Source organism: Heterodontus francisci, chromosome 27 (assembly GCF_036365525.1).
Source record: "Heterodontus francisci isolate sHetFra1 chromosome 27, sHetFra1.hap1, whole genome shotgun sequence".
Lineage (NCBI taxonomy): Eukaryota > Metazoa > Chordata > Chondrichthyes > Heterodontiformes > Heterodontidae > Heterodontus > Heterodontus francisci.
This window is the reverse complement of record NC_090397.1, coordinates 8,539,942-8,558,730: the sequence shown is the minus strand read 5'-3', so window position 1 is coordinate 8,558,730 and position 18,789 is coordinate 8,539,942. Positions and strand designations below refer to the sequence as shown.

The 18,789-nt window shown below is 47.6% G+C and overlaps 1 protein-coding gene across 1 annotated transcript in view; it reads right to left on the bottom strand.

The window, feature by feature from the left end:
• Window positions 1–5,288, bottom strand: part of lta4h (leukotriene A4 hydrolase) — a 75,713-nt gene extending 70,425 nt beyond the window's left edge. Inside the window, exon 1 of the mRNA XM_068058768.1 lies at window positions 5,058–5,288. Coding sequence (XP_067914869.1) covers window positions 5,058–5,213 — 156 coding nt within the window. The 5' untranslated portion in view covers window positions 5,214–5,288. The remainder of the gene's footprint in view (window positions 1–5,057) is intronic.
• Between the last annotated feature and the right edge of the window lie 13,501 nt (window positions 5,289–18,789).

Genomic DNA, 18,789 nt, shown 5'->3' with positions numbered 1-18,789 from the left:
CTCCACACAGGCAGTACCCAGAATTGAACCCGGGTCGCTGGAGCTGTGAGGCTGCGGTGCTAACCACTGCGCGGCCCCCAAATCTTATCTATCAAAACGTTATGAGCATATAAAAATGCTCAATACCAAGCTGGCAAAGATTTCCTGTTTGCTAGGGGTAACAAAATTATAAACCCATTTAGACAGAACTTGTTTAAAATTGTTGAGTACAAAAATCCCAACCTAAGCTATATAAAAGAAATGGACACTCAGGAAAGGTTCCAAAGGGCTGTCAATACCCATAGATCGGTGCTGCAGCAATGGTAGTAACAATACATGCTCATTTGCAGAAATCAATTATGCAAAGTCATCAGTGTCAATGTTCGAACAGCAAGAATAGCTTATAGGGGAGGCAAGGGATAATAAATTGTAGAGACTTTTTTTACAACTGTATATTATACTAGATTACACTTTGGCAAAATTCAGAGAACTGATTACCACATCCTGTCACAAAGTCCATGTACAAAGGTTTTATGTGGCTGGTTAAGTTTCAGATCAATGGTGACAGCCAGGATGTTGATGATGTGGGACACAATGATAGTAATGTTGTTGATTGTCAAGGGGAAATGGTTAGACTCTCTCTTGCTGAAGATGGTCATTGCCTGGCACTTGTGTGGTGCGAATGTTACTTGCCACTTATTAGCTCAAGCCCAAATGTTGTCCAGGTCTTGCTGCATGCGGCATTATCTGAGGTGTTGCGAATGGAATTGAACACTGTGTAATCATCAATGAATGACCCTACGTTGGTCCTTATGATGGAGGGAAGTTCACTGATGAAGCAGCTGAAGATGGTTGGGCCTAGGACATTACCCTGAGGAACTCCTGCAGTGATGTCGTGGGGCTGAGATGATTGGCCTCCAACAACCACAAATATCTTCCTTTGAGCTAGGTATGACAAGCCACTGGAGAGTTTGCCCTTCCATTCAAATTGACTTCAATTTTGCTAGGACTTTTTGACGCCACACTTGGTATAATGCAACCTTGATGCCAAGGATAGTCATTCGCAACTCACCTCTGGAATTCAGCTCTTCTGTCCGTATTGAAACCAATTCTGTAATAAGGTCTGGAGCCAAGTGGGCCTGGCAGAACGCAAACTGAGCATCAGTCAGCAGGTTATTGATAAGTGCCTCTTGACAGCAATGTTGACAACACCTTCTCTCACTTTGCAGAAGATTAAGAGTAGACTGATGGGCTGTAATTGGCCAGATTGGATTTCTCCTGCTTTTTGTGGACAGGACATATCTGGGCAATTTCCCACTTTGGCAAGTAGATGCCACTCTTGTAGCTGCACTGAAACAGCTTGGATAAAGGCACAGCTAATTCTTGAGCACAGGTCTTCAGCACAATAGCTGGGATACTGTCAGGGACCATTATTCAGTGCGCTCAACCATTTCTTGATGTTACGTGGAGTGAACTGAATTGGCTGAAGACCATCTTCTGTAATTGTGAAGACCAAGGAGGAGGCCACGATGGACCAGCTACTCAGCACTTCTGGCAAGTGACTGCAAATGCTTTAGCCTTGCTTTCTGCACTCGTGGTGGGTTCCGCCATCAGAGGATACGGATATCCCTGGAGCAGCCTTCTCCCGTTAGTTGCTTAACTGCCCATCACCATTCACAGCTGCAGGTGGGAGGACTGCAGAGCTTTGATGTCATCCATTGGTTGTGGGCTCGCTTAGCATGCGTGTAGCATGCATGCAGTCCTGTGTTGTTGCTTCACCAGGTTGGCAACTCATTTTTAGGTACACCTGGTGCAGTTCCTCGCATGTTCTTCTATACTCATTTAACCAGGTTCAGTCATCCAGCTTGATGGCAACAATAAAGTGAGGGATTCACCAGACCCTGAAGTAAGATTGTGGCGGATTACAATACTGCTGCTGCTGATGGCCTGCAGTGCCTCATGGGTGCCCAGTTTTGGGTTGCTAGATTTGTTCTGAATCTACCCCATTTAATACGGAGGTAGTACCACACAACACAATAGAGGTGTCCTCAGTGTGAAGACATGACTTCATCTCCACTAGGACTGTACTGTGGTCACTCCTATCAATACTGCCATGGGCAGATGCCTCTGTGATAGAAAGATTGGTGAGGACGAGGTCAAGTAGATTTTTCCCTTGTTTTGGTTCTCTCACCACGTGTGCAAGCCCCATATGGCAGCTACGTCCTTCGGCACAACCAGCTCAGATCAGCAGTGGTCCTACTAAGTCACTCTTGGTGATACATATTGAAGTCCCCCACCAAGAGTGTGTTCTACGCCCTCACTGGTGGACTGATTCATCAGCTGAAGGAGGACAGTAGCTATAAGCAGGAAATTCCCTCGCCCATGTTTGACCTGATGCATGGGGTCTGAGTCAACACTGAGGACACGCGTTGCCACTCCATTATTAGAGATGCCACCACCTCTGGTGGGTCTTTCCTGCCAGTGGGACAGGACATACCCAGGACTGATGATGGAGGAGTGTAAGACGTTAGCTGAAAGGTATGAATCTATGAGTCTGACTATGTCAGACTATTGCTTGAGTAGTCTTTGGGACAGCTCTCCCAATTTTGGCACAAGTCCCCAAATGTTAATGAGGAGCAGGGTTGACTGGGCTGAGTATGCCTTTGTTATATCTGATGCTTGTGGGATAATGCAAAGAAGTGAGCTAGATGGACAGAAGCTCTTCTCTTGCCTGAAACTACTTTGACAGGCAATCAACTGACTTTCAATTCTAATGTCAGCAGGTTACTTCCTATTGTAAAAAAAGTGGGCAAAAATCATACCATCACATCAAGCATCAGTACCAATGGAGACTACTCCTTGCACTGGGCGCACACCACACCACAACCCCCCAATCCCCAGAGACACCCCTCCCTATGCCCCCAGGTGCACACACCCATTCCACCCCAAGTACAACACCCCACCATCCCAAATCTGTCACCCCATCGCCCAGGCACAACATCCCCATCCGCCGACTGATACCTCCGACACACCCCTCCCCCAATCTCGGGCACACATCCCCGAACTGTTCATTGCCCCCCCCCCCACCTCCATGGGTACACACCCCACTCCGTCCATGGCCCACCAGGCCAACACACCTGATCAGTCTGTCCCCCAACCTGGGCACAACCCCTCCGATCCATTCCATGACGGTGCTTCTGATATGACCTCCTTTTTCCTCAACCGAGGATTTCCCCCCACTGTGGTTGACAGGGCCCACAACCGTGTCCGACCCATTCCCCGCACCTCTACCCTCACCCCTTCCCCTCCCTCGCAGAACCGTGACAGGGTTCCTCTTGTCCTCACTTTTCATCCCACCAGCCTCCATATCCAAAGGATCATCCTCCGCCATTTTCACCACCTCCAGCGTGATGCCACTACCAGTCGCATCTCCCCCTCCCTTCCCGTCAGCATTCCGAAGGGATCGTTCCCTCCGCGACACCCTGGTCCACTCCTCCATTACCCCCACCACCTCGTCCCCGTCCCATGGCACCTTCCCCTGCAATCGCAGGAGGTGTAATACCTGCCCATTTACCTCCTCTCTCATTATCCCAGGCCCCAAACACTCCTTTCAGGTGAAGCAGCGATTTACTTGTACTTCTTTCAATGTAGTATACTGTATTCGCTGCTCACAGTGTGGTCTCCTCTACATTCGGGAGACCAAGCGCAGACTGGGTGACCGCTTTGCGGAACATCTCCGCTCAGTCCGCAAGCAGGACCCTGAGCTTCCGGTTGCTTGCCATTTCAACACTCCCCCCTGCTCTCATGCTCACATCTCTGTCCTGGGATTGCTGCAGTGTTCCAGTGAACATCAACGCAAGCTCGAGGAACAGCATCTCATCTACCGATTAGGCACACTACAGCCTGCCGGACTGAACATTGAGTTCAATAATTTCAGAGCATGACAGCCCCCCATTTTACTTTCATTTTTAGTTATTTTTTCTTCCTTGTTTTTACATTCTTTTTTACATTTTTTACAAATTTTTTTGCATTTATTTCATTTCATCTTAGTTTGTTCAGTTTGCTTATCCACTGTTTTTTTTTCAGGTTTGCACTTGCTGCTGTTCAATATTCAGTGTATTTAGACCTAATCTGTACTAATGCTTTGTCTTTCAACACACTATTAACATATTGTTTGCCTTTGCTCCGTGACCTTTTGGTCAGCTATGTGGCCTGGTCCAATCTAGACCTCCTTTGTTATCTCTTGCCCCACCCCCACCTCACTTGACTTTTCTAATATTTGTCAGTTCCGAAGAAGGGTCACTGACCCGAAACGTTAACTCTGCTTCTCTTTCCACAGATGCCGCCAGACCTGCTGAGTGATTCCAGCATTTCTTGTTTTTATTCCCTCCGATCCATTGTTCCCCACCCCCCCAAAGCCACCCCACCTTCCCCCACAATCCCAGGCACACACCCTTGGGCTCGATCTCCCCCAACCCTGGGCACAACCCCTCCCACCCCCCATTATCCGCGATCTGCACCACCACCCTCCCCGGCAATCCCGAGATCTATTCTCTCACACCCCACACTCCGAGCACACACCACCTCGATCCGTTCCCCCCGGGCCTGCACCCTCAGTTTGTCCCCCACCCCCCACCCCGACCTAGGCACATACCCTCGATCCATTCATTACCTGCTACCCGGACATAACCCCAATCCTTTCCCTCCCACCCCAGTCTCACCTCCCCCCCTCCGGCACACAGCCTGGCCCTGGAGTAACGGTTTGAAGATGAGAAGTGATGCCGATACCCGAGGCGGCTCCCCCGGACAGGAACAGGGGGTAGCGGATAGACAGGAACTGGAGTGACCCCAGGAGGGTAACCGGCGGCGCCAGCCCGAGATACCCCGTGCCAGGCCGACAGGTGCACTATAAACACCGGCCGGGGGTGAAGGAGCGGGGAAGTACCAGCCTCCCTGCACTCAGTAACCTGAGAAACACCGTCCCCGTCCACCACCACCATCACCACCCCCGCCGTCGCCGGGCTCGGAAGATGCCCCGGCCCCGCAGTGCCGGTGTCCCCCCGGCCGGTGGTGCTTACCAAATCGGACGATCCGTCCCGGAGCGCTTCAATAGTCAGCGCTGCGCGAGCGGTGATCTGGCAGGCCTGGAAATCCACCCGCAGGCTCAGCGCCAGGTGCCGGGTGGTGAACTCGGCGACTGTTGTGAAAGAGCTGCTATCCCGCCAATCCGCCATCCTTCCAGCAACTGCCGACTGCCCAACTCAACCAACTGCGCAGGCGCCGCGCCACGCGGCCTCTGGGCTTTCTGACCCTTCCGCCTTCCGATTGGCCAGCGCGCTGTCACATCCCAGCAGGTACTGCGTCAATCTCCCACTCAAAACAGGGACAGCGCAGCACGAGGCCCGGACAGTTAACCGCTCCAAATGGAACGAGAATAATCAATTGGCGTGGCACTGGGACTGACCAATGTCGTGGCACTAGGGCAGACCAATTGGCTTAGCACTCTGACTGACCAATGGCGTGGCACTGGGACTGACCAATGGCATGGCAGTGGGACTGACCAATGGCGTGGCACTCTGACTGACCAAAGGCATGGCACTGGGGCAGACCAATTGGCCTGGCACTCTGACCAATTGGGGTGGCACTGGGGTAGACCAATTAACATGGCACTCTGACTGACCAATGGTGTGGCACTGGGGTGGACCAATGGCATGGCACTCTGACTGACCAAAGGCATGACACTGGGGCAGACTAATTGGACTGGCACTCTGACCAATTGGGGTGGCACTGGGGTGAACCAATTAACATGGCACTCTGACTGACCAATGGTGTGGCACTGGGGTGGACCAATGGCGTGGCACTGGGGCAGACCAATTGGCTTAGTACTCTGACTGACAAATGGCATGGCACTGGGGCAGACCAGTTGGCACGGCACTCTGACTGACCAATGGCATGGCACTGGGGTGAACCAATTGGCACGGCACTCTGACTGACCAATGGCATGGCACTGGAGCAGACCAATTGGCACGGCACTCTGACTGACCAATGGGTTTGGCACTGGGGTTGACCAATTGGCATGGCACTGGGGCTGACCAATTGGCATGGCACTCTGACCAATTGGGGTGGCACTGGGGCAGATCAATCGGCATGGCACTCTGACTGACCAATGGGTGTGGCACTGGGGTTGACCAATTGGCATGGCACTCTGAACAGTGGCATGGCACTGCAGCAGACCAATTGGCGTGGCATTGGGACTGACCAATTAGTGTGGCACTGGGGCAGATCAATTGGCATGGCACTCTAACCAAAGGCATGGCACTGGGGCAGACCAATTGGCTTGGCACTGTGACTGACCAATGGCATGGCACTGGGGCTGACCAATTGGCTTGGCACTGTGACTGACCAATGGCTTGGCACTGTGACTGACCAATGGCATGGCACTGGGGCTGACCAATTGGCATGGCACTGGGGCTGACCAATTGGCTTGGCACTGTGACTGACCAATGGCATGGCACTGGGGCAGACCAATGGCATGGCACTGGGGCTGACCAATTGGCTTGGCACTGTGACTGACCAATGGCATGGCACTGGGGCAGACCAATGGCATGGCACTGGGGCTGACCAATTGGCATGGCACTGGGGTAGACCAATGGCGTGGCGCTGGGGCAGACCAATTGGCTTGGCACTGTGACTGACCAATGGCATGGCACTGGGGCAGACCAATGGCATGGCACTGGGGCAGACCAATTGGCTTGGCACTGCTACTGACCAATGGCATGGCACTGGGGTTGACAAATTAATGTGGTACTGGGACTGATCAATGCTGTGGTGCTTGGCTGACCAATGGTGTGGCACTGCGAACATATTATACAAATTAGGAGCAGGAGTAGGCCAGTCAGCCTTTCGAGTCTGCTCTGCCATTCAATAAGTTCATGGCTGAACTAACTACAACACATTTCCACCTACCCCCGATAACCTTCCACCCCCTTGCTTATCAAGAATCTGTCTACCTCTGCCTTAAAAATATTCGAAGACTTTGCTTCCACCGCCTTTTGAGGAAGAGAATTCCAAAGACTCACAACCCTTTGAAAGAAGAGATTTCTCATTATCTCTGTCTTAAAGGGGCAACCCCTTATTTTTAAAAAGTGACCCCTGGTTGTAGGTTCTCTCAAGGGGAAACAGCCTTTCCACATCCAACCTGTCAAGACCCCTCAGGATCTTGTATGTTTCATATAAGTCGCCTCTTAGTCTTCTAAATTCCAGCAGATACAAGCCTAGTCTGTCCAATCTTACGTCGTAAGACAGCCCGCCCATTCCAGGTTTTAGTCTAGTAAACCTTCTCTGTATTGCCTCCAAAGCATTTACATCCTTCCTTAAATAAGGAGACCAGTACTGTACACAGTACTCCAGATGTGGTCACACCAATGCCCTGTATAGCTGAAGCATAACCTCCCTACTTTTGTATTCAATTCCTCTCGCAATAAACAATAACATTCTATTAGCTTTCCTAATTACATGCTGTACCTGCATACTAACCTTTTGTGATTCATGCACTAGGACATCCAGCACCCTCTGCATCACAGAGCTCTGCAATCTCTCACCGTTTAGATAATATGCTTCTTTTTTATTCTTCCTGCCAAAGTGGGCAATTTCAAACTTTCCCACATTATACTCCATTTGCCAGATCTTTGCCCACTCACTTAATCTATCTATATCCCTTTGTAGCCTTTTTATGTCCTCTTCACAAGGTACTTTCCTACCTATCTTTGTGTCATCGGCAAATTTAGCAACCATAACTTCGGTCCCTTCATCTAAGTCATTTATATAAATTGTAAAGTTGAGGTACCAGCACAGATCCCTGTGGCACAGCACTCGTTACCTCTTGCCAACCAGAAAATGACACATTTATGCCTACTCTCTGTTTCTTGTTAGCTAGACAATCTTCTATCCATGCCAATATGTTACCCCCTACACCATGAGTTTTTATTTTCTGCAATAACCTTTGATGTGGCACCTTATCAAATGCCTTCTGGAAATCTAAGTACAATACATCCACCGGTTCCCCTTTATCCACTGCACATGTAACTCCCTCAAAGAACCCCAATAAATTGGTTAAACACGATTTCCCTTTCACAAAACCATGTTGACCCTGCCTGATTACTTTGAATTTTTCTAAATGCCCTGCTATAACATCTTTAATAATAGCTTCAAACATTTTCCCTAAGACAGATGTTAAGATAACCGGCCTGTAGTTTCCTGCTTTCTGTCTGTCTCCCTTTTTGAATAAAAGAGTTACATTCACTATTTTCCAATCTAACAGAACCTTCCCCGAATCTAGGGAATTTTGGAAAATTAAAACTAACACTTCAACTATCTCACTCGCCATTTCTTTTGACACCCTAGGATGAAATCCATCAGGACACGGGGAGTTGTTAGCCCACAGCTCCAACAATTTGTTTGGCACCACTTCCCTGGTGATGGTAACTTTCTTGAGTTCCTCCCTCCCTTTCCATTTACACCTAATACTGGGATGTTACTTGTATCCTCATTAGTGCAGACCGGCGCAGAATATCTGTTCAATTCATCTACCATCTCCTTATTATCCATTATTAATTCCCCAGACTCACTTTCTATAGAACCGACATCTATTTGTTAACTTTTCTTTTTTAATTATCTATATAAACTCTTACTGTCTTTATATTTCTAGCTAGCTTTCTCTCGTACTCTAATTTTACTTTGCTTATCAATCTTTTAGTCATTCTTTGCTGTTTTTTATATTCTGTCCAATCTTCTGACCTGCCTCCCATCTTTGCGCAATTATAGGCTTTTTCTTTAAGTTTGATACTATCTTTAACTGTTTTAGTTTAGTTTAGTTTAGAGATACAGCACTGAAACAGGCCCGTCGGCCCACCAAGTTTGATACTATCTTTAACTGTTTTAGTTAACCATGGATGGTGGATCCCACCCTTGGAATTTTTCTTTCTCGTTGAAATGTATCTATTCTGTGTATTCTGAAATATCCCCTTAAATGTCTGCCACTGCATCTCTATTGACCTATCCCTTAACCTGATTTGCCAGTTCACTTTAGTTAGATCTGCTTTCATGCCCTTATAATTGCCCTTATTTAAGTTTAAAATACTAGTCTTGGACCCACTCTTCTGTCCCTCAAACTGAAAGTAAAATTCAATCATATTATGATTGCTGCCACCTAGGGGTGATTCAAAAGTGGGCCCACATCAGAGACGCCATCTATGAGTCAGCTTTGACCACCTACGGCAAAAGTGCGAAGAGAAATGCAGACTGGTTTCAATCTCATAATGAAGAGCTGGAACCTGTCATAGCCGCTAAGCGCATTGCACTTTTGAACTACAAGAAAGCCCCCAGCGATTTAACATCCGCAGCACTTAAAGCAGCCAGAAGTACTGCACAAAGAACAGCTAGGCGTTGCGCAAACGACTACTGGCAACACCTATGCAGCCATATTCAGCTGGCCTCAGACACCGGAAACATCAGAGGAATGTATGATGGCATGAAGAGAGCTCTTGGGCCAACCATCAAGAAGATCACCCCCCTCAAATCTAAATCGGGGGACATAATCACTGACCAACGCAAACAGATGGACCGCTGGGTTGAGCACTACCTAGAACTGTACTCCAGGGAGAATGCTGTCACTGAGACTGCCCTCAATGCAGCCCAGCCTCTACCAGTCATGGATGAGCTGGACATACAGCCAACCAAATCGGAACTCAGTGATGCCATTGATTCCCTAGCCAGCGGAAAAGCCCCTGGGAAGGACAGCATTACCCCTGAAATAATCAAGAGTGCCAAGCCTGCTATACTCTCAGCACTACATGAACTGCTATGCCTGTGCTGGGACGAGGGAGCAGTACCCCAGGACATGCGCGATGCCAACATCATCACCCTCTATAAAAACAAAGGTGACCGCGGTGACTGCAACAACTACCGTGGAATCTCCCTGCTCAGCATAGTGGGGAAAGTCTTTGCTCGAGTCGCTCTGAACAGGCTCCAGAAGCTGGCCGAGCGCGTCTACCCTGAGGCACAGTGTGGCTTTCGTGCAGAGAGATCGACTATTGACATGCTGTTCTCCCTTCGTCAGATACAGGAGAAATGCCGTGAACAACAGATGCCCCTCTACATTGCTTTCATTGATCTCACCAAAGCCTTTGACCTCGTCAGCAGACGTGGTCTCTTCAGACTACTAGAAAAGATCGGATGTCCACCAAAGCTACTAAGTATCATCACCTCATTCCATGACAATATGAAAGGCACAATTCAACATGGTGGCTCCTCATCAGAGCCCTTTCCTATCCTGAGTGGTGTGAAACAGGGCTGTGTTCTCGCACCCACACTTTTTGGGATTTTCTTCTCCCTGCTGCTTTCACATGCGTTCAAATCCTCTGAAGAAGGAATTTTCCTCCACACAAGATCAGGGGGCAGGTTGTTCAACCTTGCCCGTCTAAGAGCGAAGTCCAAAGTACGGAAAGTCCTCATCAGAGAACTCCTCTTTGCTGACGATGCTGCTTTAACATCTCACACTGAAGAATGCCTGCAGAGTCTCATCGACAGGTTTGCGTCTGCCTGCAATGAATTTGGCCTAACCATCAGCCTCAAGAAAACGAACATCATGGGGCAGGATGTCAGAAATGCTCCATCCATCAATATTGGCGACCACGCTCTGGAAGTGGTTCAAGAGTTCACCTACCTAGGCTCAACTATCACCAGTAACCTGTCTCTAGATGCAGAAATCAACAAGCGCATGGGTAAGGCTTCCACTGCTATGTTCAGACTGGCCAAGAGAGTGTGGGAAAATGGCGCACTGACACGGAACACAAAAGTCCGAGTGTATCAGGCCTGTGTCCTCAGTACCTTGCTCTACGGCAGCGAGGCCTGGACAACGTATGCCAGCCAAGAGCGGCGTCTCAATTCATTCCATCTTCGCTGCCTTCGGAGAATACTTGGCATCAGGTGGCAGGACTATATCTCCAACACAGAAGTCCTTGAAGCGGCCAACATCCCCAGCTTATACACACTACTGAGTCAGCGGCGCTTGAGATGGCTTGGCCATGTGAGCCGCATGGAAGATGGCAGGATCCCCAAAGACACATTGTACAGCGAGCTCGCCACTGGTATCAGACCCACCGGCCGTCCATGTCTCCGTTATAAAGACGTCTGCAAACGCGACATGAAATCGTGTGACATTGATCACAAGTCGTGGGAGTCAGTTGCCAGCATTCGCCAGAGCTGGCGGGCAGCCATAAAGACAGGGCTAAATTGTGGCGAGTCGAAGAGACTTAGTAGTTGGCAGGAAAAAAGACAGAGGCGCAAGGGGAGAGCCAACTGTGCAACAGCCCCAACAAACAAATTTCTCTGCAGCACCTGTGGAAGAGCCTGTCACTCCAGAATTGGCCTTTATAGCCACTCCAGGCGCTGCTTCACAAACCACTGACCACCTCCAGGCGCGTATCCATTGTCTCTCGAGATAAGGAGGCCCAAAAGAAATTAATCCTATCTCGTTGCACAATATGAGATCTAGAATAGCCTACTCTATGGTTGGCTCCAGAACATATTGTTCCAAGAAATTATTCCAAAAGCATTCTATGAACTCCTCATCTAGGCTACCTCTGCCCATCTGATTTTTCCAGTCTATATGTAGGTTGAAATCCCCCATAATTATCACTGTAACTTTCTGCCCAGCTGCCATTATTTCTTCCTTTATACCCCGTCCTACAGTGTGGTTAATGTTAGGTGGCCTGTACACCACTGCCACAAGTGACTTCTTGCCTTTATGATTTCTCATCTCTACCCAAACTACATCCTGGTCTCCTGAACTTAGGTCATCCTTCGCTATTGTGCTAATACCATCCTTAATTAACGGAGCAACTCCTCCACCTTTTCCTAGCTTCCTGTCCTTCCTAAATGCCATGTACCCTTCAATATTCAGGTCCCAATCTATGTCATCCTGCAGCCATGTCTCTGTAATGGCTATCAGATCGTACTTATTTATTTCTATTTGCGCTCTCAGTTCATCTGTTTTGGTTCGAATGCTACGTGCATTCAGATATAGAGCCTTTAGTTTTGTCCTTTTATTATTTTTGTAACCTCTAGCCTTATCTGTTGATTTACTCTTAGATTTGTATGCTCTGTCCCTTTCTGTCACAGTCTGTTTATCATTTGCCATATTAATATATTTCCCTCTTGCCTTGTCTCTACTCCTTGATTTACCATATCTTCCCAAATTAGATCCCTTACCCCACTATTCAGGTTACAACCCTTTCTACTTCCCTTGTTATGTGGCTCGCTAGAACACCGGCCCCAGCACAGTTCAGGTGTAGACCGTCTCAACAGTACAGCCACCACTTTCCAATGTACTGGTGCCAATGCCCCACAAACCGAAACCCACTTCTACCACACCAGTCTTTGAGCCACGCATTAATTTCTCTAATCTTATTTGCCCTATGCCAATTTGCACATGGCTCATCTCTGGATTATTACCTTTGAGGTTCTGCTTCTTAATTTGGTGCCTGGTTCCTCATACTGACTATACAGAACCTCTTTCCTTGTCCTGCCTATGTCGTTGGTACTTACATGGACCACAACGACTGGATCTTCCCCCTCCCACTGTAAGTTCCTCTCCAGCCCTGAGCAGATGTCCTGAAAACTGGCACTGGGCAGGCAATACAGCTGTCTGGACTCTCGCTCTTTTCTGCAGAGAATAGTATCAATCCCCCTCACTATACTGACCGCTACTACCACTAAATTCCTTTTTTCTCCCTCCACTTGAATGGCTTCCTGTACTATGGTGCCATGGTCAGGTTGCTCATCCACCCTGCAGCCCCCACTCTCATCCAAACAAGCTGAAAGAACCTCAAACCTGTTGGACAATCACAAAGGCTGATGCTCCTGCACTCCTGCCCTCTGGGTCCCCTTAGCTGCCTCAGCTGCAGCCACACTCTCCTGTCCCTGACCACTGACCAAATCAGAAGACCCTCTCCTCAGGGGTGTGACCGCCTCCTGGTACAAAGTGTCGAGGTAACTTTCCCCCTCCATGATGTGTCGCAGAGTCTGCAGCTCGGACTCCAGTTCAATGCCTCTGAGCCGAAGCTCTTCGAGCCACAAACACTTACTGCAGATGTGTTTGCCCTGGATCACACTGGCATCCAGGAGCTCCCACAAGCTGCAGCTGTGACACATCACCTGTTCTGCCATCCTTAATGTATTTTAATTAACTACTTTATTATGTTATTCAATTATTTAGTTTCCTTTATTTATATATTTTATTAACCTTACCACTAGTTCCTTTATTATTTTAAACGTTAGGATTAGAATGGACCTTAATCACTTACCAGATACTCACCAAACAGGTAGCTTCTTCCCAAACCAATCACCTACCTGCTTGCCTGTGATGTTTGATGCTATGTTAGATTTAAATTAAATTAAAAGTTTACCTGTATCCCCACCCTGGTGGCGCTCTGTTTCCCTGCTCTCTCTGTTGATTGTGACATCCCTCTTATGTCACTTTTTGATTTTTCCCTGCTCCGCTCCTGCCATGCTGCTCTCTCTCTCTCCGCTCCTGCTGTGCTGCTCTCTCTCTCTCTCCGCTCCCGCCATGCTCCTCTCTCTCTTGCTCTGTCTCCAGTCTCCGACTCTGGGCTGACTGACCAATGGAGTGATACTGGGGCTTACCAATAGTGGGACACTAGGGCTGACCAATGGCGTGGTGCTTGTCTGACCAATGGTCTGGCACTGTGACTAACCAATGGAGTGACACTGGGGCTGACCAATGGAGTGGCACTTTGGCTGACCAATAGAATGTCACTAGGGCTGACCAATGGCGTGGCACTGCTGCTGACCAATGGCGTGACACTGGGGCAGACCAATGGATGACATGCATGCCATGATGCTCACCAACGGAAGGACTGAGGACCCTATCTCAGTCAAGAACGGGGTTAAGCAAGACTGTATCATCACACCACACCTTTTCTCCATTTTTCTGGCTGCAATGATATGCCTCACCTCCTACAAATCATTTGCAGGTGTGGAGATAATCTACAGAACAAATAAATAAATAAGGGAATGGCAGGGCTGCTTCAACATCGAGAGTGCACTTGCTGTGCTATATGGGAGCTCCAGGATGCTTCCCGTATCTTGGATAACAATTTGTGCAGGAAGTGTCGTCTATTGCAGCAGCTTGAGCTCCAGGTTTTGGAACTTAAGCGGCATCTGGCGACACTGTGGTGCATTCGTGAGGATGAGAGCTACGTGGATAGCACGTTTATAGATGTGGTCACCTCACAGTTTAAGAGTATGCAGGAAAAGAGGGAATGGGTGACCACCAGACAGTCAAAAAGAAACAAGCATGTAGTGCAGGAGACACCTGAGTGCATCACATTCTTTAACAGATATTCAGTTCTGAATACTGATGAGAGTAATGGTTCATTGGGGAGTGCAGCCAGAGACAAGTCCATGGCACCACGAGTGGCTCAGCTGCACGGTTGGCGGGGGGGGGTGGGGGGGGGTGGTGGGTACAATGAAGTCTGGAAGAGCGATAGTGATAGGTTATTCGATAGTCAGAGGAACAGACAGGTGTTTATGTGCTGCAGATGTGAATCCAGGATGGTGTGTTGCCTCCCTGGTGACAGGGTCAAGGGTGTCAAAGAGCGCCTAGAGCATCCTGAAGGGGGAGGGTGAACAGCCAGCAGTTGAGGTCCACATCAGAACCAACGACGTAGGTAGAAAGAGGGATGTGGTGCTGAAGTCAGAATTTAGGGAGCTAGGTAAGAAATTAGCAAGAAGGACCTCAAAAGTAGTAATCTCCAGATTAATCCCAGTGCCACTTACAAGTGAATACAGGAATAGAAGGATAAGACAGATGAATGCGTGGCTGGAATGATGGTGCAGGAGGGAGGGCTTTAGATTCCTGGGACATTGGGACTAGCTCTGTGGGAGATGGGGCCTGTACAGGCTGGACGGGTTGCACCTGAACAGAGCAGGGACTGTGTTCCTTGCGGGACGTTTTGCCAGTGCTGTTGGGGAGGGTTTAAACTAGTTTGGCAGGGGATGGGGACCTGAGGATAGACTCAGCTGGGACAAAAATCAGAAATGAAAATAGAAGACAGAAAATTGATGGATGAGTCTGGAAGGCAAAAGAAACAAAGGTTAGAAAAATTTAAAAAAAGTGTTTGGCAGTGCTCAAGGGTATCTATTTCACTGCAAGGAGTATAACAAATAAAGCAGATGAGCTGAGGGCACAGATAGACACATGGCAGTATGATATCATAGCTCAAGGAGGGACAGGAATGGCAGCTCAACGTTCCTGGTGTTAGGAACAGGTAGTTAATTTAAAGTTTTTCTAAACAAACAAATTTCCCTGTATTTCCCTCCCCCTGTCTGTAAGCAGATTATGTTTGAATTTTTCCCTCCCTTAAACCCCGACTAGTAAATGACCACAACAACAACACAGTTGTTAAAGTTAAAACAAAGAAGTCGGGTTTATTAACATACACCCTTAAACTCAGGAAGGGGATTAACTTTGCAACGCATGCATACAAACATACAAGGAAAGGTTAAAGGCATAACAAAGGCAAGGACATTTACTAAATAGAAAATTATCTTAACTATAAGCTAACATGGATTTCAATGAAAACTAGAATCCTTTTAAAATATCAAAAAGTCCAAATTGGAGATCACTGACTGAAAATGCCAGGCAGGGGAAGGAGTTGTCGAGAATACCTCTTCTCTTACAAATGTCTTATTCTTCTGGCACTCTCGGATATAAATGGAGGCAGCTTAATTTGCCGAAGTCACCTTTTCCTTAGACGGAGAGAACAGCGAGCAGAAAGCAGGTTTTCTTGCTGTTTTTGCAGACTGTGTCTTAGATAGAAGTTTAGAGAGCAGCTCCAGGCAGCTGTGGATTATTGCAGGGAGGCCTCAGGGAGAAGTGTGGCTCAAGGCAGCTGTGGATTATTGCAGGGAGGCCTCAGGGAGAAGTGTGGCTCCAGGCAGCTGTGGATTATTGCAGGGAGGCCTCAGGGAGAAGTGTGGCTCCAGGCAGCTGTGGATTATTGCAGGGAGGCCTCAGGGAGAAGTGTGGCTCCAGGCAACTGTGGATTATTGCAGGGAGGCCTCAGGGAGAAGTGTCACTGGTTACAGGGTTTTAAGATGCACTCGGGAGGTAGATAAGAAAAGAGGGGGAGTGGCAATTTTGGTCAAAGAAACAATTACAGCTGTGAGGAGAGATGATTTTTTTTTTATCCATTCATGGGATGTGGGCGTCGCTGGCTAGGCCAGCATTTATTGCCCATCCCTAATTGCCCTTGAACCACTGCAGCCCATTTAGACTTCGAAGCAGTTAGATACAACTAAGTGGCTTGCTAGGCCATTTCAGAGGGCATTGCTGTGGGTCTGGAGTCATATGTAGGCCAGACCAGGTGAGGACAGCAGATTTCCTTCCCTAAAGGACATTAGTGAACCAGATGGGTTTTTACAACAATCGACAATGGTTTCATGGCCATCATTAGACTAGCTTTTAATTCCAGATTTTTTAATTAATTGAATTCAAATTCCACCTTCTGCTGTGGTGGGATTTGAAGTCATGTCCCCAGAGCAATACCCTGGGTCTCTGGGTTACTAGTCCAGTGACAATACCGCTATGCCACCGCCTTCCCATTTTATATGTTGGAAGGTTCATCAAATGAGGCCATATGGATTGAGCTAAGGAACAAAAAAGGGGCAATCACACTGCTGGGAGTGTACTATAGACCCCCAAACAGTCAGAGCGAGATAGATGAGCAGATATGGAGGCAAATCTCTGAGAAGTGCAAAAACAATAGGGCAGTGATAGTTGGGGATTTTAACTACCCCAATATTAGCTGGGATAGTTTTAGTGTGAAATGAATTGAGGGAGCAGAATTCTTGGGGTGCATTCAGGAGAACTTCTTTGGCCACAATGTAGCAAGTCCAACAAGAGAGGGCGCAGTTTCAGGCTTTGTTTTAAGAAATAAAGATGGACAGGTGGAAGGAGCGGCAGTGGGAGAACATTTTGGTGGCAGTGATCATAATTCAGTCAGTTTTATCATAATTATGGAAAAGGACAAGGATAGAACAGGAGTTAGAGTTCTGAGTTGGGGAAAGGCCAATTTTAATAAACTGAAGAGTGATTTAGCGAAAGTGGACTGGAAACAGCTACCTGAAGGTAAATCGGTGTCAGAACAGTGGGAGGCATTCAAATGGGAGATTCAAGGGGTTCAGAGTAAACATGTTCCCACAAAGAAAACGGGTGAGACAGCCAAATCTACAGCCCCATGGACATCAAGGGGCTTACAGGGTAAGATAAGGCAGAAAAGGAAAGCTTGTGCCCGACACCAAGAACTCAATATTTTAGAAAGATGAGAGGAGTACAGAAAGTGGATGGGTGAAATCAAAAAGGAAATTAGGAAAGCAAAGAGAGGGCAAGAAAGAATATTGGCAAGCAAAATAAAGGTGAACCCAAAGATGTTTTATCAATACATTAAGAGTAAAAGGATAACTAAGGAAAAGAGTAGGGCCCATAAAAGATCAAAAAGGTAACCTATATGTAGGGGCGGAGGATGTTGGTATTGTTCTTCATGAATACTTTGTGTCTGTCTTCACAGAAGAGGGGGACCATGCAGATATTGTAGTTAAGGAAGAGGGGTGTGAAGTATTGGATGTGATAAACATAGGGAGAGAGGAAGTATTAATTGGATTCGCATCCTTGAAAGTTGATAAATCACCAGGGCCGGATGAAATGTACCCCAGCCTGTTAAAAGAAACAAGAGAGGAAATAGCGGATGCTCTGACCATCATTTTCCAGTCCTCACTGGATACAGATGAGGTGCTGGAGGATTGGAGAACTGCTAACGTTGTACCTCTGTTTAAAAGGGGAGCAAGGGATAGACCGAATAATTACAGGCCAGTCACTCTAACCTCAGTAGTGGGCAAATTATTGGAATCTATTCTGAGAGACAGGATAAACTGTCACTTAGAAGGGCACAAGTTAATCAAGGATAGTCAGCATGGATTTGTTAAGGGAAGATCTTTGTTTGACCAACTTGATCAAATTTTTTGAAGAAATAATAATGAAGATTGATGAGGGTATTGCAGTTGATGTGGTCTATATGGATTTTAGCAAGGTTTTTGGCAAGATTTCACATGGGATTCAGGGAAATGTAGCAAGCTGGATACAAAATTGGCTCAGTGGCAGGAAACAAAGGGTAATTGTTGACGGGTGTTTTTGCGACTGGAGGGCTGTTTCCAGTGACGTTCCACAGGGCTCAGTACAGGGTCCCCTGCTCTTTGTGGTATATATTAACAATTTGCATGTAAATGTAGGGGGCATGATCAAGAATTTTGCAGATGACACAAAGATTGGCCGTGTGGTAGATAGCGAGGGGGGTAGCTGTACGCTGCAGGAAAATATTGATGGACTGGTTGGGTGGGCAGAAAAGGGGCAAATGGAATTCAACTTGGAGAAGTGTGAGGTGATGCATTTGGGGAGGTCAAACAAGGCAAAGGAATACACAATTATTGGGAAAATACTGAGAAGTGTAGAGGAAGTGAGGGACCTTGGAGTGAATGTTCACAGATCTTTGAAGGTAGCAGGACAGGTCAATAGGGTGGTGAGGAAGGCATATGGAATCCTTTCCTTTATTAGCTGAGGTATAGAATATAAGAGCAGGGAGGTTATGTTGGAACTGTACAACTCATTGGTTAGGTCACAACCTGAGTACTGTGTGCAGTTCTGGTCACTTCATTACAGAAAGGATGTAATTG